This window comes from Choloepus didactylus, chromosome 13 (genome assembly GCF_015220235.1).
Source record: "Choloepus didactylus isolate mChoDid1 chromosome 13, mChoDid1.pri, whole genome shotgun sequence".
Taxonomy (NCBI): domain Eukaryota; kingdom Metazoa; phylum Chordata; class Mammalia; order Pilosa; family Megalonychidae; genus Choloepus; species Choloepus didactylus.
The window spans coordinates 90,263,316-90,281,419 of record NC_051319.1 but is presented as its reverse complement, the minus strand read 5'-3'; the positions used below and the strand labels follow the sequence as shown (position 1 = coordinate 90,281,419).

At 38.7% G+C, this 18,104-nt stretch overlaps 1 protein-coding gene across 1 annotated transcript in view; it reads left to right on the top strand.

Moving 5' to 3' along the window:
* The window catches only part of LARS1 (leucyl-tRNA synthetase 1), a 119,722-nt gene that overhangs the window by 46,503 nt on the left and 55,115 nt on the right, over nt 1–18,104 (top strand). Inside the window, exons 7-10 of the mRNA XM_037801711.1 lie at nt 3,086–3,198; nt 3,837–3,900; nt 5,244–5,311; nt 5,433–5,658. Of these exons, the coding sequence (XP_037657639.1) occupies nt 3,086–3,198; nt 3,837–3,900; nt 5,244–5,311; nt 5,433–5,658 (471 nt within the window). The remainder of the gene's footprint in view (nt 1–3,085; nt 3,199–3,836; nt 3,901–5,243; nt 5,312–5,432; nt 5,659–18,104) is intronic.

The window sequence follows — 18,104 nt, the reverse complement described above, 5'->3', positions numbered from 1 at the left end:
TATGTTTGCCATATTTTTCCCTCTCTCTATTAATATCCTTTATTGTACCCATACCGAATCTCTTTAGTACTGAACTTTTCTCCAAGTCTCTCTGTCCTGTCTTTGTTTCTCTGTCTGTAGGGCTCCCTTTAGTATCTCCAGTAGGGCAGGTCTCTTGTTAGCAAATTCTCTCAGCATTTGTTTGTCTGTGAAAAATTTAAGCTCTCCCTCAAATTTGAAGGAGAGCTTTGCTGGATAAAGTATTCTTGGCTGGCAATTTTTCTCACTCAGAATTTTAAATATATCGTGCCACTGCCTTCTTGCCTACATGGTGGCTGCTGAGTAGTCACTACTTAGTCTTATGCTGTTTCCTTTGTATGTGGTGAATTGCTTTTCTCTTGCTGCTTTCAGAACTTGCTCCTTCTCTTCTATGTTTGACAGTGTGATCAGTATATGTCTCGGAGTCGGTTTTTTTGGATTTATTCTATTTGGAGTTCGCTGAGCATTTATGATTTGTGTATTTATGTTGTTTAGAAGATTTGGGAAGTTTTCCCCAACAATTTCTTTGAATACTCTTCCTAGACCTTTACCCTTTTCTTCCCCTTCTGGAACACCAATGAGTCTTATATTTGGACGTTTCATATTATGTATCATATCCCTGAGGTCCATTTCGATTTTTTCAATTTTTTTCCCCATTCTTTCTTTTATGCTTTCATTTTCCATTCTGTCATCTTCCAGGTCACTGATTCGTTGTTCAACTTCCTCTAGTCTTGTACTATGAGTGTCCAGAATCTTTTTAATTTGGTCAACAGTTTCTTTAATTTCCATAAGATCATCCATTTTTTTATTTAGTCTTGCAATGTCTTCTTTATGCTCTTCTAGGGTCTTCTTGATTTCCTTCATATCCCGTACTATGGTCTCATTGTTCATCTTTAGTTCTTTGAGTAGCTGCTCTAGGTGCTGTGTCTCTTCTGGTCTTTTGATTTGGGTGCTTAGGCTTGGGTTATCCATATCGTCTGGTTTTTTCATATGCTTTATAATTTTCTGTTGTTTTTGGCCTCGTGGCATTTGCTGAACTTGATAGGGTTCTTTTAGGGTTTGTAGACCTACTGAAGTCCTTATCTCTAATTTATCAGATCTACAGCTTCGTGGAGTACACTTTCTCTAACTAACCAGCAGGTGACGTCCACGAGCCACCTGTTCTCCACAAGCCAGTTCTCCCCTGCTTAGCCTTTTTGTTGAGTGGGGGAGTGAGTCTTGTGGGGCCCAATTGGTGTACCAAGCTTGCGTGTGTAGTTGGTGTTGCCTGCCCTGTATGTGGGGCGTGTTTCTGGGCAGTCGGGGAGGGGGGGTGGCCCTAACAATCAAATCTCCCTGATGATCCTAGAGTTTTAAAGCTGCTGCAATAGTCTAATCCTTCAGTTCAGTCCTGCCACAGTTTGTCTCTGCCACTGACCCACAAGTCTTTGGTATTGGCGTATGGCTCCTGAGACTTGCAAGTGGGCCCCTCTTCCAGGCTGTGCACCCCGGGTCCTGTGTTGAGGGATGACTGTGCTATGTCACAGGTGAGTGCCGTCCCCCCAGGGCAGTTCTGGGCTGCTGGGCTGTGTAGGGAGGCTCCCAGTCTGCTGAAATGATGGCTGAATGGGGCTTTGTTAATTCACACTGCTCCACCTTCCCAGGTCTGGGACATTCAGCTGAGGTTGCAGGGAAGGCTAATGTCCACGCCCAGTTTTGTGGTGTGTGCCTGTTATTTGAAGCACTTCCGTCACACTGGGTTGTCTGGGGCAGCTCTGGGCTATGGGGCTGGCGATGGGCAGGAGTGTTTCCTGTCCACCAGGATGATGGCTGTGAGTGGACACCCCCCTTTTCTTGGGAAGTTGTGTTGTTTATTGAATTTTCTCAGCCACTGGATTATTGCCTTTTGTCTCAGAGCTCTCTTAGTTCTGCTCTTGACTTGACGTGCCCAAATTGCAATTCTTTGAAGCTTTCTGTATTGGGCTTCTTAGAGTAACTGTTTTAGAAAAAGAAAAAAGGATTTAAAAAAAAAAAAAAAAAAAAAACGGCCCTCCTCTGAGATCTAATGGGTTATTGAAATGCTAATAGACAAAGCCACCAGGGTCATTAAGGAAAGGTCCACAGGGCAGAGAGATCAGCTTTTCTTCGGGATTTGCAAATGCGCCTCAGGGCCTGAGCTCGGGCTTGAGCTCTGCCCTTCCCCCTTCTATGTTCACGAGAACTCCAAAAATCTTCCGCTTTTATTTTGGAGTTTTTCGTGTTGTTATTTTTCTATGCCTGTCTCCTCTGTGCTGGGCTGGCTGCTGTCAGAGTCTCTGGTGTCTGGTCTCAGTCTATCTATGGTTGGAGTTTGAATCAGTAGAATGAGTTTCCCATAAGAGCAGCCACTGCAGTTCTCCCTTCTCCTTCCCGGAGCTGACAGCCCCTCCTCCCACGGGACTGAGCCTGGCAGGGAGGGGCGCGGGTCCCCTGGCCGCAAAAACTTACAGATTTCGCTGATCTCAGCAGTTCCACGTTTTCGTGAGTGTTGTATGAAGTATGCCCAAAGTCAGATTGCTCTGTGGTGTCCAGTCCACGCAGTTCCTGGCTTTTTGCCTACTTTCCTGGAGGAGTAACTAAAACATACAGCTCACCAGTCTGCCATCTTGCCCAGTACCGTGACAGGATCTTAAAGGTGGTGGATCGGGGTATCGGAGGAGGGGGGTCGGGGGTATGACAGTTCTGTTTATGGGGTTTGTATTGTTTTTGCAGCTGTTCCTGTAAGATTGAATTTATTTCAAAATAAAATTTATTAAATTAAAAAAATACATAAAGGCATTATTTCTTAATTACAACTCCTTACGTGTTTGTTAATATATGACTATGTGTGTTTAAAGAAACATTTATTGAACATAAATTAATCATTAAAGTATTATACATTTAATAAACGGAACTAGAATATTTTAGTTTTTATTTTATTAGTTGATATTTTTCTAGATTTGAAAATAAAGAATAGGAGACTGAATAAAATAATTGATTAATAGGAAAATTATTTATAGGCACTGTGTATTTCTTAAAAAAAATTTCCTTTTCCTTTCTTCTTCTGTAGGTAGACTGGCGGCGTTCTTTTATCACCACCGATGTTAATCCTTACTATGATTCATTCGTCAGGTGGCAGTTTTTAACATTGAGAGAAAGAAACAAAATTAAATTTGGCAAGCGGTGAGTTTGTTGTCCTTCATTATAATAAAGCAAAAATCATATAATTCCCACATCATAATTAATTGCCTGCTTTTTCCCATTATCCTTTCTCTCTTTATGATTTAAAAATTTTTTTTCTCTTGTATCCTTTGCTTCCCTTTTTCTTTTGCCAGTGTCTTAATTTCTCTGAATTGTTTACTGTTTGTGACAAAACTACAGGGAATGGGACTATTGGCTTTTATGATCTTACTAAAGATTCCATTCAATATTCCCAGCAATGATGAAAAATAATTATATTATTTGTGTTTTAGTTTATTTTTGTTCTATATATGTTTGGGGTTTTCTCTTGATTATGTGGGTTAAATAAAAGAAATTTGCATTTCATAAGTGAATTTATACTTTATAAATCATTTATGATTATAAAGCCAGGATCAATGCATATTTTTCAATGTATTATCTTTGATGAAGAAAGAAAGCTTTCATTAAATAACTAGGTTGACTGTAGAACTGCCTGTAAAAGCATAAATAACAGGTGTAGACATATGCTCAGTTAGAAGTTTTAATTAGAAGAAATACTTGTAAGATATTAGGAGTAGCACTTGCAAATATGTTAAGGATAAAACTTGAATATCATATAGTATTTCTCATTTATTTTTTAGGTATACCATTTATTCTCCAAAAGATGGGCAACCTTGTATGGATCATGACAGACAAACTGGAGAGGTAATTATTTGTGACATTGAGTAGCTATTAGAATAATCTTTAATGTGACAACAGAGTTTAAGAAATAGATCAGAAACCTAAAAATAACTCCATTTCAGTGCCAAGGTATATGGTCATGATACTCTGGTGGATATAAGAAGAAGGCAGAATATCATTACAGGTATCTTTGTCTTCCTTAGGACCTTGCCACTCCAAGAGTGGTCCAAGGATTCAGCTGCATCATCATCTCTAGGAAGCTTTTTGGGAAAGCAAAGTTTTGAGCTTTCCTCCAAATTGTTGAATCAAACAAAAGTGCTGGGGGTGGGTCCAGGAATCTCTTTTAACAGGCTTTCAGTGTGATTCATACACATGTTACAGCTTGAGAAGCACTGTCTGGAGAATATATTGCTCTAAAAAAAAGAGCATGGGGAAAGGTAAGGTATGTAGCTAACTGATGTATACAGATTCTATTTATACTTGTGTTGATCACGTGTCTACTTCCTTATTTTCAAAGTACTTCTAATCACATGACATAAATTTATCCTATTTTCCTATAAGACACATCAGTAACTTTATTCCTTATAATATTTGAGTAAAGCAAAGGTAGATAATTTGTCTATAGCCTTGGCACAGTAAATCATTGACATTGTCAGGATATGAACTTATGAGCCCCTAATGAGTGCATCTCACTTCATTGCCACCTTCGAACATATTTGTAGTCCAGTGGCTAAGTGTGGTTAACTTTTCAAAATCAGCCTTCAATTCTGAATAACTTATCTGATAGAAATGGGAGTTGATCACATTTTTGAAAGATTTGAGCAATGTGAGAAGACCCATTGTTACCCAATAATGGTAGCAATATCTTGAATTTCAATAGTACTTCATAATTTTTCAAAGCATTTATTAATTTACATTCCTCAGAACAATCCTGTGTGAGGCACAGCATAGTTATTTTACAGAACAGGAAATGAAAGCTCAGAGAGATTGTTACTCCCTTAGGTCAAGCCATTAGTAAAGGGCCAACCCAGGTTTAGAATACACATCATCTGACTCCTGGTCCATTGTATGTCTGTGATGACTGCTCCATGGGACCTGTCCTGGGTGGTAGGACTGGTGTTGATTGTATCTTCTAACTTCTGTTTTGGCATATACCATTCTGGCTTTTAATTCCCAGTCCCCCTTACAAATTTGACTTCCTTGTGGATCTGGACAGCAGACCACTGGCAGTCTCTTTATTGAAAGAAAAAATCATTCAAATAATGCAAAAATTCATTTTAGACATTTGAATCAAATCTCTCATGTGGATTAGTAGATTTAATACACGGCTTTTTTCCCTCAAATTTTTGTTTTATTTATTTGTTTAGGGGGTTGGACCTCAGGAATATACTTTAATCAAATTGAAAGTGCTTGAGCCATACCCATCCAAATTAAGGTAGGTCTGCCAAAGAATTATTGCTTTTTCTCTTTTGAACTGTCAGATAGTTGTAGTAGTATCCACACCACAACTTTTGTTTGTTTGTTTGTTTTACATAAATATCTATATTTCTTCTTAGTGGCCTGAAAGGAAAAAATATCTTCTTGGTAGCTGCTACTCTTAGACCCGAGACCATGTTTGGACAGACAAACTGTTGGGTTCGCCCTGATCTGAAGTACATTGGGTTTGAGACAGTAAATGGTGATATATTCATTTGCACCCAAAGAGCTGCCAGGAATATGTCATACCAGGGCTTTACCAAAGACAATGGAGTGGTGCCTGTTGTTAAGGAATTAATGGGAGAGGTAAGTTGGGTAGCAGACTTTGTTTCAGTGCATAAATTTAGAGGAAAATTTTAACAGTGACGCTTCAGAGGAGTACTATTAACATTTTTAATTGAGCTATAGCTATAGTAAAGTGTGCTGATCTTAAGTGTATATTTTAATGTATTTTTGTGTGTGTATATACTCATATATATACCCAAATCAAGGTATAAAACATTTCCAACACTCCAATAGGTGCTCTCATGTCCCTTTCCCAACTAATACTCACCCTTCTCTTCCAAAGGTAACCATGACTGTGACTTCAGTTACCAAAAATGAGTTGCTGTTCTTGAACTTCATATATTGTAATTAGACTGTATGCACTCTTTTTTGCATCTGGCTTCTTTCACTCAGCATTATGTCTGTGAGATTTATACATGTTGCATGTAGGAAGTTTTTCATTTTTATTGCCACATCATATTCATTATATAACTTCATCACAAAAATAGCATTTTCAAACCTTACATTTCAATTTAGTATATATCTGGTTAAAAATACAGACAGTCCTTCCCAAGAGATTTAACAGTTACATTAGACATTATATTACTTTTTTTATTTAATTTTTAAATTTTTATTGGAGAAGTTGTAGGTTTACAGAAAAATCATGTATAAAATACATATAAAATTATAAACCACCATATTATTTTTTAATCATTTTTTTATTGTAGAATATAACATACATACATAAAAGTGATAACTTTCCAAGTGCAATTTAACAAGTTGCTAGAGAACAAAGTTTAAAGACTATTATAGGTTACAATTCCACAGTTTTGGTTGTTTCCTTATTATGAAATAAAACATATAGGAGGAGGAACCTAAGATGGCGACTAGGTGAGACAAAGAAAAAAACACCTCTTTGGAAAACACTAGATAAAAAACCACAAAGGACCCAGAAACCACTTTCAAAGTAGCACCAGCTGGACAAGTTCTGCTAAAGCCACAGGGAACGTGCTTTTGGCGAAACCAGGAGTCTGCATTCTGAAACGAATGAGTGAGTGGGCTGAATCCCTCGGCTACGCTGCATTGGGGGGAAACGGTGGGCTGGACTTCAAAAAAAAATATATATATATCTATATATATACACACATATATATATACAAGAACCTGGGAACAGCTGCAGATAAGACGGGAGTGGTCTGGAATAACGCCTCGGTGTCTAGGGTGGAGGATATCCCTTCCCACACCCACTGCTGATTGTCTCGGGTCCAGGGAAACAAAGGGGGGACGCGTGGCTTGCAGCGGTCTCCCCAGTGGGCGGGGCTGCTCCTGCCCGGGGCGAGCACACGGCATAGAGCCCAGCCGAGAAACCCAGCCTCGCGGCCGTCTCCCCGGCGGACGGGGCTGCTCCTGCCCGGGGTCGAGCACACAGCACGGAGCCCAGCCAAGAAACCCAGCCTCGCAGCTGTCGCCCCAGCGGGCGGGGCTGCTCCTGCCTGGCTGAACACACAGCACAGAGCCCAGCCGAGAAACCCAGCCTGACAGGGAGTCTTTCCCGCAGCATCACTCACACGACACAATATTGGCCGTGGGCAGTGGCCTTGAATACACTCACGGCTGATTGTCCCAGAGCTGGGAGAGTGGACCTGTGCAGAAAGGGGGAAGTTAATGCGTCCTATTCAACCATCTTTGAAGTGGGCTGGGAACGCCCCTACACAGCCCGGCGGCCCAGGGCTTCCCTGGAGGCTGACGCTCACTTGTGACATGGCACGGCCCACCCCCTCCCCCCAACAGAGGTCCTGGAAAAACACAGCAGGGAGGGGGGATCTGCTCGGAAATCCCAGGGAACCTACGCCAATACCAAGGACTTTTGTGTCAGCAGCAGAGAACAGCCTTAAATCTCCGGGAACACCTGGGAGATTTGATTGTTAAACCTGCCCTTCCTCCCTAACCACTCAGGCACACGCCCCTCATTGGGGGCAGACGGCACCGACAACACACCCCCAAAAGAATCATATCCCCACATACCACAAAGTTGGGGAGAACTGACTTGAGGGAAATAAGTGACTCACAGACGCCATCTGCTGGTTAGTAAGAGAAAGTGTACGTCACCAAACTCTCTCTCTGAAAAATTAGATCGCTATCCCCCCCTTTTTTTTTTTGATACAACTTGAAAGAACCCTATCAAGCAAAACAAATGCCAAGAGGCCAAAAACAACAGAAAATCTTAACGCATACGATAAAACCAGACGATATGGAGAATCCAGCTCCAAACACAAATTATACCTCACAAAATTAATTAAAGAACTACAATCAAAGAATGAAAACATGGCAAAGTATTTAAAGGACATCAAGAGGACCATGGCCCAGGATATAAGTGCCATAAATAAGACCCTAGAAGAGCATAAAGAAGACATTGCAAGAGTAAATAAAAAAAATAGAAGATCTTATGGAAATAAAAGAAACTGTTGGCCAAATTAAAAAGACTCTGGATATTCACAATACAAGACTAGAGGAAGCCGAACAACTTCTCAGTGTCCTAGAAATCCACAGAACAAACAATGAAAGAACAAAAGAAAGGATGGGGGAAAAAATAGAAAAAATTGCAGTGGACCTCAGGGATACGATAGATAAAATAAAACGTCCAAACTTAAGACTCATTGGTGTCCCAGAAGGGGAAGAGAAGGGTAAAGGCCTAGAAAGAGTATTCAAAGAAATTGTTGGGGAAAACTTCCCCAACCTTCTACACAATATAAACACACAAAGCATAAATGCCCAGCGAACTCCATATAGAATAAATCCAAATAAACCTACCCCAAGACATATTCTGATCAGACTGTCAAATACTGAAGAGAAGGAGCAAGTTCTGAAAGCAGCAAGAGAAAAGCAATTCACCACATACAAAGGAAACCATATAAGACTAAGTAGTGACTACTCAGTGGCCACTATGGAGGCGAGAAGGCAGTGGCATGACATATTTAAAATTCTGAGAGAGAAAAATTTCCAACCAATAATACTTTATCCAGCAAAACTCTCCTTCAAATTTGAGGGAGAGCTTAAATTTTTCACAGACAAACAAATGCTGAGAGACTGCCAATAAAAGACCTGCCCTACTTCAGATTCTAAAGGAAGCCCCACCAACAGAGAGACAAAGAAAGGAGAAAGAGATATAGAGAATTTTAACTGACATATATAGTACCTTACATCCCACATCACCAGGACACTCATTTTTCTCTGGTGATCACAGATCTTTCTCCAGAGGAGACCATAAACTGGGACATAAAACAAGCCTCAGGAAATTAAAAAAAAAAAAAAAAAATTGAATATGCTCAAAGGACATTCTCCAAACACAATGGAATACAAATAGAAGTCAATAATTTTTGAACTATAACTCCACTGTTTACTTCCTACATGATAAAAAATACGCAAACTCTAAGGACAAATCAGTGGTTTTGAACTCAATGTAAAATATGTAATTTTAGACAACTATATAAAGGTGGGGGAATGAAGGAGTATAGGAACATAGTTTATGTGCCCTATTGAAGTGAAGGTGGTATCAAAGAAAAACAAGATTGATATGGATTTAAGAGGTTAATTTTAAGCCCCACAGTAAACACAAAGAAATTATCAGAGAATATAACCATAGAGATGAAAAGTAGAGTTTGGGTAAAGAGAAATGGGGGAAGGGGCAATGGGGAGTTAAGAAATGAGTGTAGGGTTGCTGTTTGAGGTGAAGGGAAATTTCTAGTAATGGATGGTGGGAACGAGCATAACATCATTCTAAATGTGATTAATCCCACTAATGGAAGTCTAGGGAGGGGGTGGAATGGGAAGATTTAGGCTGTATATATGTTTCCACAATTGAAAAAAGAAAAAAAAGAAAAAAAAAAAAGACAGTCTAACTAGATGACAATTGAATGCTAAGGATGAACTTGGATGGGATTGGAGGGTGGAGGACAGGTGGCTCGAAGGGACACAGTTGAGACATAAGGAAAAGGAAATATAGAATGTAAGCTTTGCATCATTGTTGAATCTCTTATACTTAGCTGTGCTTAATGGAATTACATTAAAGAATGTTCTTGTTCATGGGAAGTACATACGTGAATTATAGGGTATGTTCAAGGATGTGTGCAGGTAACTCATATGTTCAGAAGACAGAGAAATATATGATGGATGATAGGGAGGGAGGGAGTGAGGGAGGGAAAGAAATAGTGATGTGACAGCATGTTAAAGTTGGTGGATTGAGCTATCGGGGGAGGGGGGTCAGGGTATGATGGAATTCTCTATGGGGCTAGTATTGGTTTTGCAACTATTCCTGTAACTTTGAATTTATCTCAAAATAAAAAAAAAACATATATACAAAAAGGTAATATCTTTCAAAGTATGATTTAACAATAGATATATAGGAAATTTCCAAAGTTATTATGAATTATAGTACCATAGTTTCAGTTATTTTCTTATTCTGAAATCTAACATATACAAAAAGGTATAGCTTTCAAATCACAATTTAATAAGTAGCTATAGAACAAATTTCAAAGGATCCTATGGATTACAGTTTCACCATTTCAATATTTTCCTTCTAACTATTCTAATACCCTAGCAACAAAGGAAAAGAAAATTATATAAAGATTCACTATTCGTAACCCTTTGCTAAATTCCATCTTGTCTGTTGCTACCCCTTCCTGATCTTCAGGGATGTCTAGGCAGTGACCACCCTAATCTGTTCATGTTGAAAAGGGGTGTCAACTTTATGAGCAAAGGGGACATATCTAGTTGATGTTCTTGAAGAGTATATTTCCTCTGAGTTTTGGGACTTAGATGGCATTGGTGCACTTTGAAAGATTTAAGTTTCTGACAAATAAACTTAACTGAGTGAAACTTTCATAGGGTCTCAGATAGGGATCTGGGTATTCTTTAAGGTTTTGGGGACTACTGTTGACTTGGTCTTATCATATGGTGGTCATTTGGCATACCTAGGTGAAGCTTGCATAGGACTAACCTCTAGGACAACTTCTTGACTCTATTTGAATTCTCTTAGCCACTACAACCTTATTTTGTTGCCTTTCTTTTCCCCCTTTTGGTCAAAAAGGAATTCTCAATCCCTTGATGCCAGGGTCAGGCTCATTCCTGGAATCCATGTACCACGTTGTCAGGAAGGATTATTCATCTGGGGGATCCTGTCCCACGTCGGGGGGAGGGTGATGAATTTATTTGCAGAGTTAGGCTTAGAGAGAGAAAAGTCCACTTTTGAGTAACAAAAGAAGTTCTCTGGAGGTAACTCATAGGCATAATTACAGGTGGGCTCAGCCTCTTCTTTATAGCCGTAAGTTTCACCCAAGCAAGCCTCAATATTGAGGGCCCGACTTACAAGGTAGGGGGTTCCTAAGTTCGCATAGCATGTGTTATATCCCCGATAACCCATCCATATCTCACACTATCATCACTCAGTTGTACAATCCTCATCACTCTCCATTTTAACCAATTCTCATGACCCAAAACATCTTGCAGCTCTTGTAAGCCCCCAATTAATTTTCCTTAGTATTTGTGTAATACTACTGTGGTATTCCTGTTAATTATAGTCCCTAGTATGCAATGTGTAGATTTTTTCTCATGTACCTTTCTTTTGTCAACTCTCTGTGCCAGTGTCATACCTTAGAAGTATATCATGCAAGCACCTATCTATATTTGTAGTGTTGATCTGTGGGAAACATGCCTTTAAACAGCCGCTTTCATTCCTTTTCACCTTCAGTAGAGCTCTGATACTTATAATCCCATTAACAAACAATTGTCGCCCCTATCCATTACCACACCTTTGAATTCACCATCATTAACATATCTGAACATATTAGATTGTCATTCCCCCACACTAGCTATTGTCTATCACTAGGTCCCCAATATTCTTACATTATAATACATTGATTTTATATTGTTCAGATAGTTCATAGAAGTGGTAACATACAATATCTTTCCTTTTATGTCTGAGTTATTTCACTTAGAATTATATCTTCAAGATTCATCCATGTTGCCATATGTTTCAAGACCCTGTTGTTTCTTACTGCTGCATAGTATTCCATCGTGTGTCTATACCACATTTTGTTTATCCACTTGTCTGTTGAAGAACAGTTGGATTGTTTCCATCTCTTGGCAGTTGTGAACAAAGATGCTATGAACATTGGTGTACAAATGTCTGTTCGTGTTACTGGTTTCTGGGTACATACCAAGAAGTGGAATTGCCGGATCATACGGTAATTCAATATCTAGTTTCCTGAGAAAAACCAAACTGTCTTCCAGAGTGGCTGTACCATTATACAGTCCCACCAGCAATGAATGAGTTCCAATTTCTCCACATCCTCTCCAGCACCACCCTATTATTAAAAATAGGAAACGCTTCATGAATTTTTGTGTTATCCTTGCCCACAGGCATGCTAATCTATGTAATATTCCGATTTTAGTATAAGTGAGCATGATATTTTATTATTTTTTTGAGTACTATCTTCTGCATTTCCATAAACAAAGTTATGGTTGACCATTAGCTAAATCTGGATGATTATATAGTTCTTACCTTTACAGTTTATCTCTTTAATTATCAGTATTTCTCAGTGTTTTATTCCCTTTAGTAAATGCCAATCTTTGGTATTTTAATAAATAACATAAATAGAGCACTGTCTCAATTTCTTTTTTAAACTTCATTTATTTATTATCTGTATATTTGTAAACTAATTTTTTGACTACTTTGTTATACATTCATATGATTTAGGATTCAAAAGTTCCGAAAGGATATAATGGTCTCTTACCCGTCCCCTATTCATTCCGTTCCCTTTCCCAGAGGTAGTCAGTAATATCTTGTGTATGTTTCCATAAATATTTCATGTATACACAAGCAAATACATGCATATATATTCTTGACTCTCACCCCCCCCTTTTTTTTTTTTTTACAAAATGGCAGTGTACTTTATACACACTGTTCTGTACCTTGCTTTCTTTTTTACTTAACTATATCTTGGCAGTCATTTTTATCAATAGATAAACAGCTTCCTTGTGCTTATTTTTTATAGCTACATAATATCCATTATGTGGCTGTATCACAACTTATTTATTCAGCCTCTGTGAGTGGATATTTAAATTGTTTCTTATCTTTTCCTGTTATAAGTAGGGCTGCCATATCTGTTTTTTTTTTTAATTTTTTATTTTGAAATAAATTAAAAATTATATATTTGTAGTGCTGATCTGTGGGAAACATGCCTTTAAACATGTATTTTTTTTTGTTGCAAAAATAATACAAACCCCATACACAGAACTCCAGCATACCCCAACCCCCCTCCACCAATACCCTGATCTACCAACTTTAATAATTTGTCACTTCACCATTTCTTTCTTTCCCTCCCTATCATCCATCATCTATTGCTCTGTCTTCCGAACATATGAGAGCAAGTTGCACACATCCTTGAACAAATAATATAATTCACGTATACATTTCCTATGAACAAGAAAATTCATTTATATAATCACATTGAGTGTAGTTAAGTTCAAGAAATTTAACATTGATATAAAGCTTGCGTTCTATATTTCATTTTTTTCTTATGTCCCAATTGTGTCCTTTTGAGCCTTTTCTCCTCTGTATTTAGATCTCATCCAGGATCATCTATGGCATTTAATTGTCATTATCTATTTAGACTCTTTTTTTTTCAATTGTGGAAACATATATACAGCATAAATCTTTCCCTTCCAAACCCTCCCAAGCATTCCATTTAGTGAAATTAATCACATTCACAATGTTGCAATGCCCTTACCTTCCCACCATCCATTACTAGAAATTTCCCTTCACCCCAAACAGAAACCCTACACTCATTTCTTATTCACTCCCCATTGCCCCTTCCCCCACTTCTTGTAACCCATACTCTGCTTTTCATCTCTATGATCATATTCTCTGATACTTTCTTTGTGTTTACCGTGGGGCTTAAATTTAACATCTTAATCTATAACAATCTTGTTTTATTTGATACCAACTTAACTTCAATAGGGCACATAAACTATGTTCCTATACTCCTCCCTTCCCCCACCTTTATGTAGTTCTTGTCAAAAATTACATATTTTACATTGTGTCCAAAACCACTGATTTGTCATTACACTTTATGTATTTTAGATTCTGTAGGAAGTAAATAGTGGAGTTACAAATCAAAAATACAGTAGTATTGGTATTTATATTTACCATGTGATCTTTAGTGGTACCCTTTATTTCTTCATGTAGTTTCAGTCAATTGTTTATTGTCCCTTCCTTTCAGCCTGCTCAACTCCCTTTAGCTTTTCTTATAGGATTGATCTACTGGTGGTGAAGTCCCTCAGCTTTTTTCTCTGTCACTAGAGCTCCCTTTAGTATCTGAAGTAGGACAGGTCTTTTATTAGCAAAATTTCTCAGCATTTGTTTGTCTGTGAAAAATTTAAGCTGTCCCTCAAATTTGAAGGAGAGTTTTGCTGGATAAAGTATTTTTCGTTGGAAATTTTTCTCTCTCAGAATTTTAAATATTTCACGCCACTGCCTTCTTGCCCCCATGGTGGCTGCTTAGTAGTTAGTACTTAGTCTTCTGTTGTTTCCTTTGTATGTGGTGAATTGCTTTTCTCTTGCTGCTTTCAGAACTTGCTCCTTCTCTTCAGTATTTGACAGTCTGATCAGAACATGTCTTGGAGTGGGTTTATTTGGATTTATTCTATTTGGAGTTTGCTGGGCATTTATGCTTTGTGTATTTATATTGTGTAGAAGGGGAAATTTTCCTCAACAATTTCTTTGAATACTCTTTCTAGACCTTTACCCTTCTCTTCCCTTTCTGGGGCACCAATGAGTCTTATATTTGGACGTTTTATTTTATCTATCATATCCCTGAGATCCATTTCGATTTTTTCAATTTTTTTTCCCCATTCTTTCTTTTGTTCATTTTCCGTTCTGTGGTTCTCAAGGTCTCTGAGTCATTGTTCAGCTTCCTTTAGTCTTGTACTGTGAGTATCCAGAATCTTTTTAATTTGGTCAACAGTTTCTTTTCTTTCCATAACATCATCTATTTTTTTATTTACTCTTGCAATTTCTTCTTTATGCTCTTCTAGGGTCTTCTTCATGTCCTTTATATCCTGTTCCATGCTCTTCTTCATGTCCTTTATATCCTGTGCCATGCTCTCATTGTTTGTATTTGGTTCTTTGCTTAATTGCTCCCAGTACTGTGTCTCCTCTGATCTTTTGATTTGGGTGTTTGGGTTTGGGTTATCCATATCGTCTGTTTTTTTCATATGCTTTAAAATTTTCTGTTGTTTTTGGGCTCTTGGCATTTGCTTTACTTGATAGGGTTCTTTTATGAAATGAAGGATTATTCAGACACCAATCTCTAATTTGTTAGATCCACAGCTTGGTGGCATACACTTTCTGTATCTAACCAGCAAATGGTGTCCGTGAGTCACCTATTCCCCTCATGTCAGTTCTCCTCAACCTTGTCTTTGTGGTATGTGGGGGTCTGGTTCTTGTGGAGTCCAATTGGTGCACCAAGTTTGGGTGTGTTGTTGGTGCTGTCCGCCCTGAATGTGGGGCGTGTGTCTGAGCGGTTAGGGAGGGAGGGCAGCATTAACAATCAAACCTCCCAAGTGTTCCTGGAGATATAAGGCTGTTGCAAGAGTCTAACCCTTCATTTCAGTCTCACCACAGATTGTCTCTGCTGCTGACCCACAAGTCCTTGGTATTGGCGTAGTATCCCTGGGATTTCCGAGTGGGTTCTTTTTCCCAGCTGTGCCCTTCTAGGGCCTCTGCTGAGGGAAGGCTGTGCTATGTCACAAGTGTGCATCGTCCCTCAAGGGAAGCCCTGGGCTGCCAGGCTGTGCAGGGGCGTTCCCAGCCTGCTGTAAAGATGGCTGAATGGGGCTTGTTGATTTCCTCCTTTTTGCACAGCTCCACCTTCCGAGCTCTGGGACAATTAGCTGTGGGTACGCGAAAGGCTGTTGTTCATGCCTGACCTTGTGGCTTGTGCGTGTGATGCTGGAAACACCCCCCGTCACACTGGGTTTGTTGGCAGGGCTCTGGGCTATGGCCCCAGCGCCGGGCAGGAGCATTCCCAGCCTGCTGGGAAGATGGCTGCAAGGGTTGTGGGTTTTTCCCCTTTTGGCTAACCTCTGCCTGCCTTAATCAGAGACAATTAGCAGCGGGTGCATGAAAGGCTATCTTCCACGCCAGATATGGAGTTGTTCGCACAGTCCGTTCCTGCCGCGCTTCACTGTGTGGTTCTCGCTGCCGTATCTGCAGCTGCTTTGGGGTTTTTTTAAAAAAGAACCAGTCCGCCTCCAAACGCCAACCCTCGGTTTCCCCACACCGCAGCATGGCTGCTGGAGATTCAGTGGCTTGCTTACTCGTTTCAGAACGCAGACTCCCGGTTTCACCAAGTTCACGGTCCCTGTGGATTTAGCAGACCTTGTCCAGCTGGTGCATCACTGGAACTGGTGTTCTGGGTCACTTTCTGGCTTTTATCTAGTATTTTTCACAGAGGTGTTTTTTTGCCCTGTCTCTCCTAGCCACCATCTTAGGTTCTCTGCCTGCCATATCTGTTTAGTTCCTGATGTTGGAGTTCTGTCTAAAAAGTTCCTGTAAACAGTAATAATAAACAAATTTTTTTTCCTATTCTTAATAGAATTTCTCTCCATGTTAATCTGAGCAAATTCTGGAGTGAGGGAAGTGAATGGTATAAATTTAAAAATAACTTTTAACCTTTAAAAGTGTTAAAATATTTAGCCTTTACCCATATGATTACAAATTCCATGAGGACAGCTTACAGAGGAGAATTAAGTGGGATGCGTGGGAACTGAGTGGAATTGACAAGTATGTTTTGTTGCCACATGACAATATAGATCTAGTATTGTTGGGTCTTCTAATTTTGTTTTTCAAAAGAAGCTAGAAACATCTTTTTTTATTTCTATGTAGTCTCCATAATTATTATTTTAAATGGATGTAAGGTATTCCATCTTGTTGATGTAGCCTATTGGCAGATCTAGTCGTTTGTAGGTTTTTGCTAGTATAGTTGAAATAGCAATGAACAGATTTCCAAAGAAAAAAATAGTTATTTTTCTTTTGAGGTAAATTCCTAGGATTGGATTGCTGGGTTCAAGTTATGTGAGCATTTTTGTTGCTTTTGCTATGGATCCCTATATTGTTTTCTTCATAGAGTACAATGTCAAAAGCAATATGTTAGTGTACTAATTTCATCATAACCTTGCCATATTGGGGTATTATGATTATTTAAAATTATTTTTCATCTAGTAAGTATGAAAGAATGGATTTTTAATTTTTTTAACTTCTTAAAATTTTATTGTTGTAACATGTATATATAACATAAAATTTCCTATTTTAACTGTTCTTAAGTGTAAAATTAAGTCTTATTAGTTACATTCAAAATGATGTACTACCATTTCCACCATCCATCACCAAAGAGTTTTGTTTTAATTCACAAATTTTTTTTTTCCCTACTGTATCTCACTTCCTTTTCAAAGTTCCATGTAATTGTGGTGTTTGAACAAACTGACTGTAGAAGTTATATTGTTTAGAAAGTATAGATCCTATAGCAAATAAACATTTCTTCCCTTGGTCTCACATGGAAGTTGAAGTTTTAACACACAGTCAGTTTCAACCTTTACCCTTTGGCCCAATTTGCCCTGTTGTTAACCAGATCTGCTTCATTCATATCTCTAATTGAAGTCTTAGTTCTTTTTCAGCTTTTTTTTTTTTTTTTAACAGTTGCTGTATGCATTAATATTGACATTCATATCTGCTGAGTGCTAGCTCTGAGTTTCAGGTGTCACACAGATCCCCAGTGTTCCAGAGACCAAACAGATTATATACCAAGGGATCAACATCTCCAAGTTTCCATTACGATTCAGGAATAGCTTCGACTACTGCAAGGCTTACAATCTAGGGATCGTTACAATAATCATTTCTGTGTTAGGCTGTGCTCTAAGATTCAATTCTGAGTTTACATATTGTAGTTAGGCCATATTGGTGAGGCATTATAGTGTTTGCCTTTGTTCTGGCATACTTCACTCAAAATGCTTGTCCACAGGATCCATTCACCTCCTTGCGTGTCTCACAACTTCACTCCTTTGCGTAGTTGCTCAATAATCCATTGCATGCATACACCACAGTTCACCATTCTGTTCCTCAGCCAGTGTACTCTTAGGCCACCTCCACCCACTGCAAATCATGAATACTGCCTCCATAAAACAACAGTGTGCAAATGTCCATTCATGTCTCTGCTCTCAGATCTTCCAAGTACATACCCCATAATAAGGTTGCAGGACCTTATGGCCCCTTAATTCACAAATTTTTGATTATAAGCTTCTGAAAGTGTAAAATATTAACATTGTTTTAAATTTTAACAGTTAAAAATAGGTTTCTTCTATGGACTATAGTTAATAGTATAATTATATTAATATTCTTTTATCAGTTGCTGAAATTTGGTGAAACAGAGCTA